Raw genomic sequence first — 19,521 nt, forward strand, 5'->3', positions numbered from 1 at the left:
GTGACAGGAATCCTGTTTTGTCAGAGGTTTGGGGATAAATCTCATGCTGGAAAATACCCATTTACAAAGGACATGGCTCTGGTTTTATAATAGCTGTGAACCAAACGTTAGCTAGGATATGGGAATTCAAGAAAATACTTAAAATTGTTTCCTCTCTTTCTGTTTCTCCTGTAGCTCTGGGATTGTACACAGTAAATGCAGTATATGGAGATACTATTACTATGCCTTGTCGTCTAGAAGTACCAGATGGTCTTATGTTTGGAAAATGGAAATATGTAAGTACAGCTTACTTTTATGTTCATTACTGCTGGTATAAGAAGATGTGTGTTTTTTATGGGTGAGATTACAAGACTCCAGTCAATAGGATTTGTGCCTTGAATACAAAGACATCCATTGTAAGACTGCAAGATTCCAATCTGCGTAATTTCTGCCAAGTGTAGATTAGAGGTTTGAGGAATTAATCTCATTGTTCGAGAGAAATAATTATGTGGGAGTTCTCTTATTAGAGGTATGGCATGTTACCTGGTGGTGTCTTGCTTGCTTGAGGAGAGCCATCGTTGTACATTTGAATACTTTTGAAGTGGGTTGCCTTGAAGCAGAGCTTGTTTTATCCCTGGGAAAGCGCCGTACCCAGGTCTTGTTGATCTGACAGTCACTCAGTACTGATTCATGCATCAACATGTTTAATACAGAGCGATGAAGAGGGCAGACCTGATCTCAGTAGAGTTGCTGGTGGTTTTATTCTCCCATTTATAGCACATGGAGAACAGAGACAAAAACTGTAATGCTCTCCTGGTTGGCTCTGTCAGCCTGCAATAGGAATACAGCAGGATGTACTTCTCTTATATGCAATTAGTATCCAGGGCCAAAAGGAGAATAAGCTTATCAAAGTTAAACTAAACCTGGAAGCATATGTAGAAAAAAAAAGCCAGGATACCAAAACCCTTTCACTTCTCAGACTGATGTTGGGACAGCTGGTTTGCCTGCTTCTGTAAATCTCTCATGCTCAAAGCAAAATGTTACCAGCAATAACAGGTGATGCTTACTGTGACAGTGGATTTAAAATTACATCGTTTTCTCTCTTTCTTTCTGAGTGGCATCCACCTGCCTACTTTACAGCAGGCTTGTCTGCTACTGAGGATTGTTTCATAATTCCTGCTTGCTCCTTCCCTCCTACCAGATGGTTTACAGCTTTTGCAGACCTCATCCACTCAAGAGTTCCTGCTCCACAAAAATGTTTTGGGAAATTAAGTCAGAAGTCTATGGAGGGACAATGAAACTGTTTCATATAAGCATTCAGAAGATGCAGGGCCTACATTTTGCAATGTGCTTTTCAGTCTGCTGACTTCTTGGGATGAAGTCCATCTGTATGAAGATGTATGGCTCTTTTGAGAAAAAGAAATGCATTATTTCTTTCCAGTGCACTTGGATTCCTCATCTCGGACAAGTACCAAGCAGCAGATGGAGGCATTATACCTTCTTCTAAATGGAAAGGGACATAAACTAATGTGAAGAAAAGCTCATCCAATTGCAGTCGTATGAAGTTTTTGACACAGCCCGCACACTTGCTTTTAGCAGGGGCGGTGGTGGTGGTTTAGGTTTTTTTGGTGGGTGATTATTTCATTAGAAGAAGGAAGATCATTTTCTACTCTGCTGCCTTAGGAGTAGCAATTTGGATTGCTGATGGGAGCCTGGGACATTGGGAGAATTGCACCATGGCAGGAGCAGGTGTTTCTTTAGTTTCTACCTGTGCATGCTCATGCCCTGGCTTAGGGAGTTAAGAGCTCATTTTCATTTGACAGCCAACTTTGGGCATGTTGAGTCGAAGCAATGCTTTCTTTCCTCTGTGACAGACACCTAGAGTAATCCAAGAGTTAAGAGAGGAAGAAAGACTATAAGGGAATTTAAACTTAGCATTAGCTATAGTCTCCTACTCCCTGCCTGGCTCTGACGCTGCTCATCTCTTGTCACAGCATCGTCATGCTTTTGTGGGCTGTGCAGTCAAGCAGAGGTATTGTGCTGGGAACACTACTCACATCAGTGCTGCAAGGTACAAGGGATAAAAAGGAATGAAAACCTCTTGCAGCTCCCAGCACAATACTTGAGCATAAAGATGGGAATCAGCCTTTCACCTCACTTTATTAAAGACAGACAGTGTCCGTTCCTGCTCTGTGTGTGTGTGTGCGTGTAGGAGGGGCGGGGGAGGCAAGGGGGTTGTAATCCTGCAGAACTCAGCCTGTAACTTTGTCTTTCATAAAAATAAATTTTTGACGCGATAGGTTTGTACGAGGTTGTCGACTTTGTATGTGTTCTTAGGATGGCAGTTGCATACTGATTAATATAAGGAGGATATGTAGAAGATGATATTTTGCAGATTATCCTGAGATGCATAAATAACGATATTTGTTTGTATGTATATTTGCATGCCACAAGCTCTTGGGTCCTTTAAAAAACAAAGAGAGAAAAAAAAAGCTAAAAACTAATTTATAATAAAGTGGGCATTTATCCCTGATTAAATCCTACATTTGGAATGATGTCTGAATATCCCAGACAAACAATATGAATATGTAAAATAATCATGGAAAAAAGGAAATGGAAGCTTTTGAGCCTAGCTTATGAATGCTTCTATTTCGAATACTTTTTCATACAGGCAGAGGCAGGTGGTGCCACAACCACCAGCCTTCATTAAAGAAAGCCCTATGCTATGCTGAGATTGAACTGAAGGATTGATATTATTCTGCTGATTATATTCTCAATGTGTACCAAGGCAATCTTAAGCGAGCTTTGTATTACACTGAATTTCTTGTTTATATGACAAAAATTAATCAGAAAAAAAGCCATTGGATGTAGTTTTCAGATTTTTTAAATTATGAATTTTGTACCAATTGCAGATCTTCAGAAACTTCTAAATGAATGCTTATACAAAATAGAAGTGTTTATCCTTCTATTATAGGAAATGCCAAATGGATCTCCAGTATTTATCGCCTTCAGATCATCAACAAAAAAAAATGTACAGTATGATGATGTACCAGACTACAAAGACAGGTTGAGTCTTTCAGAAAACTATACGTTATCCATCAAGAATGCAAGAATCAGTGACGAAAAGAGATTTGTATGTATGCTAGTTACAGAAGATGATGTTTCTGAAGAACCAACGATAGTCAAAGTCTTCAGTAAGTAAATCTAGTTGGTACTACTGTTAACATCAATCAACAACTGAATCGTAAATTACAGAAACTTTTGTTTAAGGAAAAGAAAGATTAAAGCCAAGAAAGTGTGTTTGGCTGAGTAAATTACTAAGACTAGCAAATTTCTGCAGCTTTCAAAAATGTAATCTACTGGTGGCATTTATGTAACAGGACTGCCTGCACTTGCAGTTTATTCATGATAAATGCTGGCTCAAAGAGAATTTTAGGCTTTGATAATGACTCACTTATGTGATGTCATTTGGCCTTGGAAATGAAAACTGTAAAATTAGCACTGATTATTTTCCATTTGTTCTCCGAGCAAAATTTTCTGCAGGAGGGAAGCATTAACTGTGTGCAGTCTACAGGATTAGATCAGTGGAGATTTTTAAAGCAGCTCCGAGCAGCTATTATGTAATGTTATGAACTGTGAGGGACAAAGTGAGAGGCTGGAAAACAAACTGATAGCCCCAAATGCTTTTTTTGTCCATGCTGAACTACCAGGAGGAAGACCAATCTGCAGTTCTCTTTTAGAGCACAGCGAAGTGTGTTAGACTTAGATATCACTACAAACTGATCAAAAGGCTGATCTGCAGTGCAAACTACAGAAACCTGAGGCTCAGTCCTGTTCTGAGCTCACACAGTAGTGTGGTCAAACTTGGCCTCTTCCCGTTGTGATTCAGAGCAAATGTGTAATCCTTCAAACCCTGACTGACCCCTTGGAGGCATCCATTACACCTTTCTTGGGGTGCAGGTCTGCAGACTAAGGTTAGTGTTGGTAAATGCTGCCCTGTGACTGCACTGTGTATCTTGCTTAGCTTCATGTTTTTATATAGCATTTTTCGGCCTCTTCATAGGCAGATTTACACAGTCAAAGTTAAGTCTCTGTTGCGTTGCTTGCAGGGATGAGCAGTTTGAAACGGATAACACTTCTGCTTTAAAAACAGGAATTCATGTTTGGAAGGGCAGCCTTGTACTCTCAGGGAGAAGGTGCCAGGGAGTCATCAGTGGTGTCTAGGCAGAAGTTTTGTCAGTGGCATACATGAGTTTGAAGCTAGATTAGGAGTCAACAGTAATTCATTTCACTCTCAATTTGACTGCAAGAACAAGTGAATTAATGACAACAGGGAGGAGTGTGCTCAGAGCACACATAGTAAACACAGCACTCCAAAGGAAAAGATAAAGAATTATCATGTTTACTTATCACACAGCAGTAAATATGCAGATGAGCCAGTGGTATATGGTGAAACAAAACGCTAACTGCTTGAATTACTGTGTACTGTACTAAATATTAACACAATGCTAACTCAGCCATGGAGCACAGCTTGTATGTTTTATTACATGCATTAATACTAATAGACAAAGCTTCTACTTACTAAGGAAGATAAGAATAGGGATTGCCTCATATGTAATATGGCTGACTTAGAACTGCAAGAAAAAAAATCCTTTTGCAGTTTTTCATTTTCAATTCACAACTTTATTTAGAGTTCTCTTAACATTTTTTTGTCATCTTTTTTTGTCAACTTCCCTGAGTCTAGTTTTTGGGGTTTCATTTTTATATTGTTGTTTGCTTGCTTGTTTGTTCTAATTATGAAAGAGTTAAGAGTAGCCTGGAAGCTTCATTTATTTAACCAGTGGAATCTCTAATTCCTTGAACCACAGATACAGAGCTAAGATGCAGTAGTGCAAAGCCTTGTAAACCAAAATCTTGTGCACCTGAAACTCAGCTGTATCTCAGACGTCCTGACTGATGCTGTGTTTCACTGAAGCTTGTCACGTCTTCAGCTGTGCTACCTGATTAATGCAGAACTAACGAGCTGAAATGGCTCATTGCACAGGTACCACCTGCTAGTCTCACTCGCTGGGCTATTCAAACAAGCTCTACCAGCCTCCCAGATGGATCCTGTCAGCATCTTCTTTTCTGGAATTAAATGGCCAGAGTTTCAAAAGCAGAGCAGCCCAGCCCGGCAGACTTTAGCTACACTGACGTTTGGCTTTAGCAGGCAGTGAGCTCTTTTCCCTGCTATTATAGGGCCTGTATAGAGTTGCAAAGTACTCTGGCAAGCTCTTAAGCTGGGAGATAAGCAGTGTGCTGAAGTTGCAAACCCACCAAAGAGGGTTCTGCTGTTGCCAAGTTTAAAATTTCTTCTCGCTTCAGAAGCTGAGCTGGTAAATGCCAAATAAGTATTTTCTAGTGAATTACCTTTGTGCACTAGTGACTCTGAGGATTTGGCAGCAGGCATTTCCTTTCAGAGGCTATTCTGACAGAGCAGGTGGTGGTCTCAACTGTAGCACCTGATTGATGACCAGAACACTCAAAATGGGGAGAGCCATGCAGGCAGAGGCCAGGAGCAAGAGGTCCTCCCCTTCTCTCAGTAGAAGCATTTTGGGTGTGGGGGAAATGCACAGAGTAGGTCTTCTCAAACCAATCTTGGGGAGGATAAGAGATGAAATGAAACAAAGGTGAGGTGCAGAATGGTTTTGTGGTTTGATCAGCTGGTGACTGTGACAGGCAGCCAACTGTGCCTGTTATGGGACCTGAAAATCTGAACCAAAGGTGTGTTAATGTAATTTGCACGAATTGACATGCAATGCTTTGTCCTTGACAGATTCTTACAGAAAATAGGTTAGCCTTTTTCCTTTAAAGCTAACAAAAGAGAAATAAACATACACACTTAAAAAAAAAAAATCTTTGTTAGCCCTTTGAAGAAATTGTGATGGTTTTGCTGTATAGGTTTGACTGTTACATTTGTTTTATGTTTTGGGGTTTTTTTGCCACAAGCAAAGTTGTTTGAAAATGTCAAGTGAGTAGCTTTTTTTATTGCCTTTCATTTCCCTTTTGAACTATCGTTCCATGCTGGTGTAGTCTTCCAAGCGAAGAGTATCTGTGCATTTGTATGCACACAAACACATGCACACACGTATTTGCACACACACAGAGTGGATGCATTATTGTGGAAATACATAGCCTTCCTATCTTTGTATCAGCAGGAGCAGTACAACTGCATGTTAGTTACTTCATCAGTGTGTAAAAATTTTGGCAAGATAGCGCAAAGTTCATTTTGGGCTGGGATTACTGATGTACATATATTATTTCTTAGGGAGCTTGATTTGGGAAAAAGATTCTGTAAGTTGGCATGGTTAAGGATGTTTGGTCTGTAAAATTTTATATGTATGCTTATTTAAGCAGTATAGCTAGGGTGTAGAGGCTTTCTACAGCTGTATAAATATTGATTCATTTTTTTTCCCCTTACTTTTCCTCTCTTCTTTTAAAAATGTGGGGAGAACTGTCTCTTTTGGAGATAAAAATTTGCATTCCGGGCTTCAGGCCAAACTATTTTAACAGACAAGTTATATAGTCTCTCAAAAGTAGTCTTTTATGATGGAAGTGCTAATAGATCCTCTACTTTGGCAAGCTAAGAGGTCCACCTACCATAATAAAAGTAAATAAGAAGATATACTGTCACTGAGGAAAAAGTTGGGTTTGTTGGGGTTTTTTTCAAGAAAATCTTAACTAAATCAGAATCAGTTAAAGTAATTACACTTATCTCTGTCATCTGAATTTCTTAAATGTAACAATCCCAGTCAGGAAAAATAAACCTTAGAAGAATGATTAGGTTGAATTTGTTCCTTTATAACATGAGAGCTCAGCTGCAGTAATATCCACAGTAAAGCTGTATTGCTGTTGCTGTGTTTTCTCTACTACAAATTCCTTGTCCAGCATGTGTGTCATATAAATCAGATAGATGAAGTTCTCTCCTCCAAGGTGATGAACTAGTCTGCTTGGCTGAAATGTATATTGTCAGAACATATGGAATTTATTATAGAAGGTATGACGCATTTTAAGGTTAAGATTTTTCCTTTTCAATCAATTTGCTAATATTGAGGTGTCTCACTTTTTCTCCTTTAATGGCAAGGTGTAGGTAAGACTATACCAGGCCAGATTGTTCTATTTAGTCTCAAAGTCCATGTATCATTTAGTAACTTCTTGTTTTTCAAACAGCTATTTGTGCTCCCTTCACTTGAATTTTTATCCTATTTATGTTTTAGAACAACCCTCTCAACCAGAAATCTTACATCAAGCAGACTTCTTAGAAACAGAAAAGCTACAAATGGTAAGAGCAGCATTCTCCTTCAAAGTTTTGTGCCTGACTGCTGCCTGAAGCCCCTTTACAGTCAAAGCGCAGATAGGTGATGGACTGAGGCATGCACACCTGCTCGTGAGATATCGTGGTCTATAGCCAGGCTGACATCAGAGCAGTTCCCGTGTCACTACTGCATTAGCCTTGCCCAATCTGGCAAGCAGGAGCCATGCTAATCCTAGACCCACCACTGAGCCGTCTTCCAAATTGTATCTAAACCTCACTGATGGGATTTGTCTTACTTTTTTTAAAAAAATCTTTGGGGCTAAGCATTTGAACTTTCTAGAAATATTTACCCAAAGGAACATACGCAAAAATAGAGTTAGATTAAAACGTAGTGGAGAAAAACAGTGACTAATTCCTTCCTGTTTTCCAGCTCGGGGAATGCGTTGCAAGAGATAGTTATCCCGAAGGCAATGTTACGTGGTACAAAAATGGGAAAGTTTTGCAGCCTGTGGAAGAAGGTACGTTTTAACAATGGCTGGTGTCCCTAAGACTGCAGACAGGAGTACGCACGAAGAACTGTGCTTTTAAGAATTGACCTGCTTTAGTCTAATGTACTGTTCCTTTGAGGAAGACTACTTGTATGGAAAGATGAAACTGGAAGGGAACTTCCAGGCCTTTCAGAACACCCAAGCTACACAGTATAATCTCTCTTTGAGTTCTAGCTTTAAAACCACATAATGGGGCGGAGGATTGCCTTTCTTAATGGTATTGCAAAGTTATTCTTGAGCCTATGTAGCTAGCAGGAACCTAGATCTGATTTCCAAGTTTTTATAAGGTATTAACTGACTCAGTTTCACACTTGTCCAGCATTGTTGTTTGGACCATGTAGATCATCATCTCCTTACACAGGTATTTATTTTCCAGGACATTTGGAGAGAAAACTTCTTTCCCACTCCCTTTCAACTTTGATTTTTGACAAGCTGAGCAGACCACAATGTTTCACCTTGCTTAAAACAGAGAACACTTAGAAAATTAAATTGTAAATGTGATGCTAAAGCAATAGGTTTTGGCAGCATTTTTGAGGCCTTCTTCTTGTCTTACAAATTAAGCTGAGGTTTGTATTAAAAAAACCTCATGAGTTTGCAATTTGTTTTTTGTTTTGACTTACAGTGTATGTTATGTTAGGAATATGTTGTTGATAAAACGTTCCCAGTATATGTCAGTGGCAATACCAGAGGAAGACTGTTTGTACAGTACCTTGCATGCTTGCAGCCTAATTACAAATACAGAGCAGGCAACAAAATGTAGGAAAAAGGTTGCAGATTCTGTCTATGTGACACTGAAACAATATTTCCTTTTCAGTTGTGGTCATAAATTTTCAGAAGATGGTGGACAAATCGACTGGACTTTTCACCATGACATCATCTCTTCAGTATATGCCAACGAAAGAAGATGTAAATGCCAAGTTTTCTTGCATTGTAACATATTATGGACCATCTGGCCAGAAAACAATAGAGTCTGAACCAGTTGTCTTCAATGTTCACTGTGAGTAATTAAAAAGCACCTATTGGTATGCACTTTATCTTTGGCGGAGTGGGGTGATAGAGGGGAGGAAAATCAGAGAGAGTTTACAAAATTAGAGACATTGTCCATTGGTTGTCCAGATGGTTTCTTCAAAGCTGGTTTGCAGCAAGAAGGTTCAAGTACATTATCTGTGTGATTTTTGCTTATCTTCAGATTTACCCAAGATTTCTTTCTAACAGCAGAATACTGAATGTCAAGATTGCATTGGCAAGAGGAGGGTGCTAACCACAAAAAGTTACAGTGAAATGGGCTTTTCACAACTTTAACAGAAGTCAGAGTGGTTGATTAGAGCGATTCTCTGTGCCCTCTGAAATATGCAATAAATACACAATGCAGTTTTTAGTATACTCAAATGTTATTTAATTTTTGGCAGTCAGTGCCAAACAAGTAATGCTGGCTGACTACCTTGTACAAAATGTAGTAGGTTCTCTACAGCTATAAGATGCTGATTTTTACATCCAGTATTGGATTTATTGGTAGTACAGAATTTGTGTAAATAATTACTTCCAGCTGGCCCAAGTCCTAAAACAACTCCCTTACTGTGTTACTGACCAATCTGGAAATAGTAGTTCTCTTTTGAGTAAAGAAAACAGGCAGTTGGCAAGGAAAGGTCAAAGAGGGTGGTAGCAGTTAGAGAAGGTTAAAGAGGATAATGGATAAGAAAACTTCCGGGATAGTAACCATTATCCTTTCAAATAATAAAGAAATTTCAAGCCTGCAGATGAAAATCCCATCACTTTAAAGCTAAGGATTGTTTTAGGTTTTCGTTTTTGTTTTAAAGTTGGTTACCAAGTCTCACTGGGTTTTTTTTTTCTGTCATCTGTGGAGCCCCATGACCATGAATGACTCCTACTGAGAATGGCAGATGTTCACAATAATGTCACAGAAGTTTAATGACCAGAATGTACTCACTAAGAGATGCTCTGCTGTCCCTATTTCCCCACCACTTTCATGCATTAGGCTGCTTCACCTGTTAAAGAAGAGGCTCTAGCCAATTTCCAGGATGCATGTACTATGTACACTTGCAATTCAGAAGAAGGTATGAGGAGGGGAAAAAAAGAGGGCTGCATAACACTGCAGAGTAGTCACTGCATCAGATATTGTGTCCACTCTGAGATGGGTAGTATGACAGTAGTGCTAATTATCTGACAATGGGAGACAGACACACCCTTGAGTACCCCTTCAGTACTGAAGACACCTCAGGTATCAACTTTATTTGGCTATAGAATATGGGGTTACCCAATTTCCTTTCTGAATATTTTCATTTGCTGTTACTTCAATTCCTTTCTCTGCTTAAATGCATCTCCAAATGAATTTTTAAAACTAACTATTCATAGGTGTCCAACAGATAGATTTCTTGACTGATGTTAGTTGCTGTTAATGAAGTGTCTGATTTGGTTTTTTTTTTTTTATTTGGTTCAGTGACCCTGGTTAGTTTTTTTTCTTAATAAATGTGATTTTTTAGTTTGAGTCAGATGAAGTGCAGTTGAAAACATAATGAGAATCTCCAGCTCTATGAGATGGACGTCTTTCAGACTGACTGTCAAAACCATCATGTTTTTTGGATCTCTGAAGCAGGTAGAAAAAAATCATAAAGACCTGCTGTTCATTCTCTTATCTAGTGAGATTCCTTGCAGCTTATCCATTTGTCATAAAGAAATGGAGAGAACCTGGTTAGAGCTATGCTTGCACAGTAGTTTTTCTAAAGATCCATTCAGATTTAAGAAATGTTTTACAGGGTATTTTTTAGCTCTTGGTTAGTGCAGGCTCTAGTACTCAAGTGTTTAAGAGACGTTCTGGAAGTAACCAGCCACTGTAACCTAGTATAAGAAGAAGAGTGAATTAGCTCCTGCCAAGCTGGATGCTAGTTGGAAATGGATAACTTGGCTTAGCTAGCAGAGGTTATCGTTCCTAAGCCATTGCCGCTGGGTTGCAGCAATAGTGAGCAAGCCACAGAAGGAACACGAGTAATACAAGAGAACTCCTGGAGCTGGATGGTTAGTAGTATCTCAGATATATGTATTTTCTAGACTCCGTTTGTGCTGGGCTCTGTTCAGTATTAATCAGTGTAAAAAGATATCATTTGTCAGGCACGATTTCCAATCATGCCCTGTTGTGAAGCATCTGTCTTGATATGGATAAACTCCTTTACTTAAAGATTAGGTTCAAAGACGCTTTATACTCGTGCTGCTTCCAATGCTCTTATTTTTCTCATAATTACGCAGAATGATGCCAGTTACGGCCATGGCGGGCCTGGGATAGTGGCATTCGTTTACTAAATAACTGCTTTTGGTGCTAGCTCCTAGAATTTTGCTATTGTGGAAAGCAGGTACAAAATGTCAGGTTTACAAAAACACAAGGTGAGATGGGCCAAGCCAGGGATATGTGCCACAGTGAGGCAAGACACACCTTCACCAGCCTGCTCCTGTTTGTTAGTGAAAGTAGGGGAGCATGTTACTCCTGCCAAACAGCACTCAGTATTGCATTGAACACTATCTTTCGGCCCTCAGGTTGTGTCTTTCTCAGATGGGTGACCTGCTCAGCTTAGAGAACAACTTAATTAGTCTTTTGCTATTTACTTCTGTAGATTAGTTTTTCTTTTCCAGTTTAGAGAATAAAATGCCAAATTTTCTCCTGATTGATTGAAGTAGGTAGAATGACAGGAGGCAAGACTGGTGTTTTCCAATAATATTATTCTTGTTTAACTATGTCCACTTTTAATCCGGTTCTGTTCATCTCTGTGAGAAAACCTGTTCCAAATTGAAGTCCTAAAGACTTTTTCACTATAATTCATCCCTTTTGTGTCTTGAGATAAAGCCTGAGCAATCCCAGGTCTATCTAGACATGTTTTATGATAACTACTTCACATTTTGTAACATTCACATAAACTTGAAAGAAGGAACGACAAGTTTCTGCAGAAAGTATTTATTCCCTTGAAACTATTTATTTTGATCCAGCAGCCACCAAGAGGCATGCATGAAGAAGAGGAGGCTGAGGGGAAACCTCATTGCTCTCTACAACTACCTGAAAGGTAGAGAGGAGGGAGCTGTCCTCTTCTCCCAAGTGACAGGGGACAGGACAAGAGGGAATGGCCTCAAGCTCCGCCAGGGGAGGTTTAGGCTGGGCATTAGGAAAAAATTCTTCACAGAAAGGGTCATTGGGCACTGGAACAGGCTGCCCAGGGAGGTGTTTAAGGCACGGGTGGACGAGGTGCTAAGGAGCATGGTTTAGTGTTTGATAGGAATGGTTGGACTTGATGATCCGGTGGGTCTCTTCCAACCTGGTTATTCTATGATTCTGTGTGCTTCCTGGCCAGCTACTTCATAACATTTGTTATGTTAACATCGGCCACAATGCTGGACTTCTCTTTCCCAAGCAGGCAAAGCTGTGCTTCAGCGTTGAAGGTACTGAGATGGAAGCTGTTTGGATGTGGAAGGGAGCCAAGCATATTGCATCTGTAGGAGGGGGAGAATGTGGCTTGTTGAAGCCTGGTACCCCTTCTCCTGTGGGAAGGAGTGAGATGCTGTGTTAAGGCTCTCAATCATGGAGAGGCCACAGCAGAATGCAGCTCCTGTTATTGAAAAGTGCCATAGCAGACCACAGACACGATGAATGCCTTAAGGATCAGAGGGGTTGTACTGTGCATATTTCACATACTACATAAAATGAATTGTCAGGCAAGGGTTTCACTGCTGTGTAGATTTTTTTTAGTGTCTAATAAGGTGCAGTGTACTGTGTCTTAATGCAAGACTGGCATCTTTGGTGGAATTTTATTCATTGAAATTAAAACAGTTATCTGTCCATATTATGTCCTTCAGTTTTGTTCATTTTACTTTGTTTTTGAAGAATTGTATTGTAGGCTTCTACTTAGAAAGAATAGCATCTATTAAAGTATACTCTGTCTTTGCCTTAAAAAACTACTGAAGTAAAATATAAGTTATTGTTCAACTTCACCGAACATGACAGAAGTATGTTATGTTTACAGTTCTGTTGACTATGTTAAGGGTCCTATTATGTTCACCAAATTCATCTTTCTGAAAGCCTGTAGTGATCAGCATATAGAATAGGCTGAACACAGTTGCTTAGCTCATATTTCTTTCTTTTTAATACAAGAAGGCTCTTATCTAGTACTAACGCAAGGCATTGAAAGCTTCAGTTGTTTTTCTGATTGCTGCAGTCCTCCAAACAGCAAGCTTTACAGAGGACAAGTTAATCCCTCATAATGAAATCACACCATGAAACTGTTTGTACTTACCAGAGATTTTCTTCTTTTAAGCACAGGACACAGCTATAATCATTGGTGTTTCAGTTACAGGTTGCAAAGAAAAATTAATTTTGATTATATGGCTTCTTTGCACTTAGTTCATTTGCAAAAATATAGAAAGTGTGATTCAACTTCAGTTCTTCTATAAAAAGATGTACACATGCGAATACCTTTGCCAGCTCGATGGTAAAATCACATATTCTTCAAACATGAATATTGTATGCATAGCTCTGTGCTTTCTTCTAGAAGTGATTAAATGTGTACATTACTTTCACAGATCCAACAGAGAAGGTGACTATTCAAGTACTGCCACAAAGTAGTGCCATTAAGGAAGGTGATAACATCACTCTGAAGTGCTCAGGAAACGGCAACCCTCCTCCACAGGAGTTCCTGTTTTACATTCCAGTAAGTCCTGCCTTGCTGTCACTGTGTAGTGAAATATTCTGTATCATCCTTTCCTACAGACGCAATTTGCTATGTGTCAGTGTAAACGTGATTTTATAACAAATGAAGGAAGGAATTCAATGCAACTAGAATTGAAGACAGACATTGACTGTTACATCACACTGAGAACGCCTCATCTGAGTTAGCAAAATATTTTGAAAGAACCTCTCCTTCCCCCTATCTGAAATGTTGGGGGGTTTAGACCTGCTAAAAATTGTTAGGCTTCATTTCCCAATTTGAGGTATTTTGATAAGAATCAGTTTTGACGAAAAGGGTTTAGCACCTTGAATAAAATCACCTTATCTGTTGTCATAACAGCCAAAGATCCAGCAGTGAAAATACAGGATATTAATTCTGCTTTTTTTTTTTTGGACATTCACAGCTTAATCTTTGTGTAATGTCTTTTAATTAATTCATGCATTATTTGGTGATATAATGACACAAAAAAGAACCAGTGGGACAGCACAGGAGAAAGTGTAGCACAAATCCATCAAATGCATAAGATGCAAATGGAGAAAAATAAAGGCTTTGGTTCCATTAATCTTCTTAGTATTGGTGAAATCCACAGGCAGATGTGGCTTTATATTCTAAGATTCCTAGTTATGCTTCCTGTGTCCTGCTTCTCTCTGTCGTATTTGTATCCCTTTTTTTTGTTCCTGTTGCAGTAGTGAGCAGAGCTGATCTTGAGAGAGGCCAAAAGCAGTGACATGCTTTCAGGTATTTCAAAAACTGCATGTCATCCTTTGAACATAATCCCTATCTACTTTGGACTCCTGTCATGTTTGAATTGCAGAAGACCAGCAAGGGAAACTAGGAGCTGAAGTCTTCTTATCTCAGAACAGCCATTTAGGTTTAGTGAGTCATCCAAGGAACTCTCACTATATGCCTGGGAAAAAGTGTGTGATAACTCTCCTTGCTCCATGATCACAGTGAGCGAGTTAAATGCTCAGTTCGTCTTATCTTCAGTTTCCCTGCTACCTGATACTAGTACTTTTTCTCAAGGTGAGCTGAAATTGGTGGTTTCTTTGCAAGACTTACAGATACTGTGACAAACCTGGTAGATCTCTTTCTGGATTCAGGGAATCAGGGTTTCATTCTATGCTTGCTAATTCAAAATACGAATTTCCACAGGTAACAGCATGTAAGCTAGTGTATACCTTTGCAGGCTCCATACCTTGATAATGGATAGAGCAGGGTTTGCTTGTGCTGTTTGAAAATGTGTAATGCAGCACACTTAATTTCATGATTTTTCCTAAACTGAAAATAGCGTATGAGATATGGGTTTAGAAAACTACTTGTTTTGCTGTTGTGATTTCTCTAGTGCTCTTATTTGTAGGCTGTTTCAGTCATTTGTTTTCAGATTTGGTATTTTAATTTTAAGTTAGTCATTCAATTAAAGAGTAAGTTTTTAATTGTACGTGTTTTCTAAAGCTATGCTGTCATACAGGAAATAAACCTTAACAATGGTTAATAGACAACTACACTTCAATGATGCTGTGTCTATACATATTTTGGAGTATTTCAGGATCCTTATAATAAAAACCTCATCAAAAATGAGTGGTTTAGCAGGCCCATCTTCAATAACTCATTTGTTTTCCATCCACAGGGAGAAGCAGAAGGTATAAGAAGCTCTGATACTTACACAATGACAGATGTGAGACGAAATGCAACAGGAGAATACAAGTGCTCTCTGACTGACAAAAGCATGATGGACTCTACCACCATCACTGTGCACTGTAAGTCATTGTATTTTGCACTCCTAGTGGACACAAACCTATCTTACATCTTCTGGGATGATCTCTTTCTGCTTTACTTAGGTAGATTTGTCAGTTAACCTACAGGAGAAGTGATTGATGTGGTTGGCCTAAAGCTGTGACAGGTCACTTCTTTTCCTTTCTGGTTTTTTTTTTCTTTTTTTCTAATGTATTTCTCTTTGAAAACCTTAGCTTTCTCAATTCATGGGCTTAGATACAGATTTGCTTTATGCAACATTTGTATAGTATATGCTATTCTTGCACTGTCACGTACCATGAAAATACTGGTATTTTATGTTTCACTCATGTGGATATATATACGACAAATTATTCTCCTCCAGCTGTGCCTTACAATGTACTCAAACACACAAGCTGGCCCACAGTGGTATCCCTGAAGGTCATACTTCATAGTCAGGTTCAAACTTCACATTAGTCTAGTATCCTTTATCTTATCTCAATGAGGTTAACATATAAGGAGTCTAGGGAAGAGTCTTAGGAATTCATTATATTGGCATAGGACAAATTGCAATTTTCACTTTACCAGAGCCATGAGGGCTATAGAGCTCAGTAAAGTTTCTTTAACTGAATGCTAGAGCATTTACTCACATTTTACCAGCACCACTTTAAAAGCATCCATTGAACTGATTGAACTAAAATATGATTGCTTTTCCAATGGTTGCTTTAATCTCTTTATGTTGGAAAACAGAGCAGTGGGAAGTCTTTCCTACTTTTTTGTGCTATCACAAGCTGTGAGGAAAGACTCAGTCTAATGGTACTAAGTTTCCCCTAGAAACATTGGTGGTCTGTAGTCTTCCCTGTGGCATAAATACCTGTAATAGTTTACAGGTTCACAGGGACATGATAGATAACGAAGTTTAAAGGCTTCCAGAGTGGTTATACTTTACGTAAAAAGAAACTTCATGTTTGTATACTTGATTTCCCACCTCCCCCCCAACCCTTGGAAGAGGTACAGTGCATGCAGAATGTATCTGCCCATGAAAAATTGCACTATTCCATTTAATGAGTACTTTGCGTTTAATAAGGTGATCTGTTATTTTCCTAACTGCTCCTCTTTGCCAGTAGTCAGGGTATGTAAAATCTGAAGAGAGCTCGTGCTGCTCTGGTATCTGCCCAATATCAAAGGTAGCTTGCTAGTAGTTTGCTGTGGTATAACTGACCCTTTTGTTCTGCTCCAAGTGGATTGCATGTCTACTTGTACTTCCATAAATAGTTACGCTAAAGAATGACTTCCTCAGCTCCTAGTTATTTATAACAAGCCAGTTTTTCTTTCTCTGCTATTTTGTCTGCATGTCAGAAAAGCTTTGCTACACGAGAGAAGCATGTATTTTCTTGACAGAAGTCTTTCCAGTGTTGGCAGCTAGTGCAGCTACTCAGAACTCATAAGTACAATCTAGTACCCTGCTATTTCACTTCAGTTAGAGTTCAGAGTTGGGGGAAGGAGGGGAGGTTGTTTCATTTTCATTAAACACCTCTATCTGCAATAAAGCCTTTGCTTAAGTGAGGTACAATAGCTGGAGTAATTCTGTAATTTCTGAATATTCAGATGATGCCCTGTCTTTAAGCTGCTTCTGTGTCTTGCTTTACGCTAGTCTAAAGCATTTCTACAGCATGTGTTCTTTTGAGGAGAACTGTTCTGAAAAAGTCATGAAACTTGTAGATGCTTTATAATATCCTCCTTCATCTTTCAGTTGCTTACTTTATATTAATTTTCCAGCATGACTCACTAATTTTTAGTGCTTTCTCCTTCTAACATACTTATAAATTTTTGCTGTTAGATGTTCAGATATTTTTATGCTGCCATGATGTTTTTTTATCCTTCAAATACTACTTATTAACAGCTATCAAATCCTACTTTTTCTCCCCCTTTTGCTCTACTGCTTACCTTCCAACATATGGATGAATATTCCTGTCTATGCTATTACACTAAAAAAGCCTTCATTCTGAGTCAGGGCATTTTGTTTCCACACATCTAATGTTGGCACTTCATTTATTTTTTAATTTTCACTTAGGAAAAAAAAAACCAACACACACATACAACAAAAACCAGGCAATACAATAGTTCTAGTTTAAAACTGTCAGTCTATTTATAGTAATTTGTTACATTTCAACTGTAGTGCTTTTTCCCAAACAGATTTATTGAACATTATAATTACACTGGTTCCTTTCAATGTCTAGGTAGAGAAAGCTTCTTACTGGTATGAAAATACATTAGCTCTTTTTTTCCAAGATGAATAGAGATTATGAGATCCACAGAAAGCTTAAAATTGACATTAAAACATCCAAGTTACGCGTAATGGGAAATATTACCTTTTAAAGCATGTTTTGAGTGGGAGAGAGAAGGGCTATTCCTTACACACAGAACATGATAGACAGACTGGACAACCTGGCCTCTTGCCTCTCAGAGCAAGTGCAGGATCCATACAGCAAAGTCCTGGTTTAAAGTCCACCAAAACTATGTGTCTATAGTTGGCATTATTTGTCCCTTAACAGAAGGAGCAACAGAACAGGATTTACTTTATGGGTTTGGGTTTTTTATACTAGATTGTTAATTTTCCTCCATCTCTGTGCCTTGAATGAGTTTGGCCAGGATCAGATAAGCAAAACTCGCAGAGGCCCGGAAGAAAAGGGAGGGGACCATGGCAGACCCTGGTTACAACCACTTAAACTGCTCTAGAAGCATACTCTGTGTGAGGCAAGCAAAGCACGTAGGAGTAGAGGGGTGGGCACACCTTCCTTAAGCTACAAAGCAGCAGGTGACTGTTTCAATCCCCAGTCCCTTTTCTTTATCTCTTGTTATAATTGTTTCTGTAGTAAGGCTGTGGAACTTCTTAGTGATACTTTACTTTCTGCTAAGTTGTTTTTCTGGGGAAATAGTTTTGCAAACTGTCCAGTAAATTAAGGGGTTTAGAAATTTATCATTTGTGTTTCTCCACAGGTATTTTTTAAAGTCTTTCTTGCTTTACAGATACATTGAAAATACAGGGGAAATCACCCATTGAGTGTTGCATGGAAAAAAACCTCTGTTCTCAATATATATACCAAAAGTTTCTGGTTGTCTGCTAGTATATTTGGGAATTCAGACTGCAGGCAAGTTCTGTGCATAGTTTCCCTAGTCTTAGCACAGTGTTCCTTCGGAAGCCTCCTTTAAATGCTGGGAGCCTGTCCTATATGTGCAATAGATTTTCAAAACAGAAATGTTTACTCCAGTCTTCCTCACATTAATTCCATGCCTCTCACATATGATGTGGTAATAGATGCAGAATGCACTGTTTGCTTCTTCCCTGTGCTACTTGGTATGCAAAGACAGCACTGAAATCAGCGCAAGACTTCAAGTGAGACCACATTAAGAGCTAGCATATATTGAAAATGGTGCCTGATGAGAAGTTTGTTTATGAAGAACATTTCAAAGCCAAACGGGAAATGTATGGAAAATTCTTGAAGCAAAGTTTTTCTTTCGGTGGCAAGTAAAATTAATTTTGACAGTCTTGTGTATGCAAGAAATAATTTTTCCTCATACCTCTGTACCAGGAAGAGATTATTTACTAATGCACCATATAAGTTGTGAGGTAAAAGAATTTACTTCACATTTCTTTGTGGACCCTACAGATAAACTGACAGAATATTAATCCAAATCAAATTGCTTCCCTTCCTAGAGGGGATCCTATGTTAAACAGTAGCTTAATTTTGTAGTTGCCTCATAAATCATCTTACCAATACTGCTCTGAGCTATGCAGTTCATCTGCACACTGTAAGTTTTCCTGAACTTCTATAGCAACCAAGACCACTATGTGAGAGGAATTGTAATTATAGTTATACCACAAAAAAAGGAGGGAGTGCCACCCTGAAGGAAGACTAGGTTGAAAGGTTGCTCTGGGCTCAGTGTCAGTCTTGCCTGATATGAAGGCCAAAAATTTAATGAGCTTCTGCTTCCTGTGACCTGAGAGAAGTCCCTCCAGTATGGTCTTTGATGATCTCTTGGGTTTAAGGTGCCGTCTTGTGTCAAAGTAACAAGGTTTAAGTAGGTGTGGAAGGAAAGTTGCCCTAAGGAAATAAAAAAAAAATTGTCTTTTCTTCAGCCACCCCTCTGCTTTGGTAGTATGTGCTCAAGAGTAGCAAAGCAAGAAGAAAAAAATGCCATGCGCTACCTGAATTTATATACAAATGCTCACTGGCTGAATCCT

The 19,521-nt window shown here is 38.9% G+C and overlaps 1 protein-coding gene across 4 annotated transcripts in view; it reads left to right on the forward strand.

Annotated features, from left to right (window-relative positions):
* ALCAM (activated leukocyte cell adhesion molecule) overlaps window positions 1–19,521 on the forward strand; it is a 129,479-nt gene that overhangs the window by 93,634 nt on the left and 16,324 nt on the right. For all 4 annotated transcript variants that reach the window (XM_069868552.1, XM_069868536.1, XM_069868559.1 and 1 more), the window contains exons 2-8: window positions 175–275; window positions 2,954–3,173; window positions 7,236–7,300; window positions 7,704–7,791; window positions 8,636–8,818; window positions 13,399–13,526; window positions 15,172–15,301. In XM_069868552.1, coding sequence (XP_069724653.1) covers window positions 175–275; window positions 2,954–3,173; window positions 7,236–7,300; window positions 7,704–7,791; window positions 8,636–8,818; window positions 13,399–13,526; window positions 15,172–15,301 — 915 coding nt within the window. The remainder of the gene's footprint in view (window positions 1–174; window positions 276–2,953; window positions 3,174–7,235; window positions 7,301–7,703; window positions 7,792–8,635; window positions 8,819–13,398; window positions 13,527–15,171; window positions 15,302–19,521) is intronic.

This window comes from Phaenicophaeus curvirostris, chromosome 1, assembly GCF_032191515.1.
Source record: "Phaenicophaeus curvirostris isolate KB17595 chromosome 1, BPBGC_Pcur_1.0, whole genome shotgun sequence".
Classification (NCBI taxonomy): domain Eukaryota; kingdom Metazoa; phylum Chordata; class Aves; order Cuculiformes; family Cuculidae; genus Phaenicophaeus; species Phaenicophaeus curvirostris.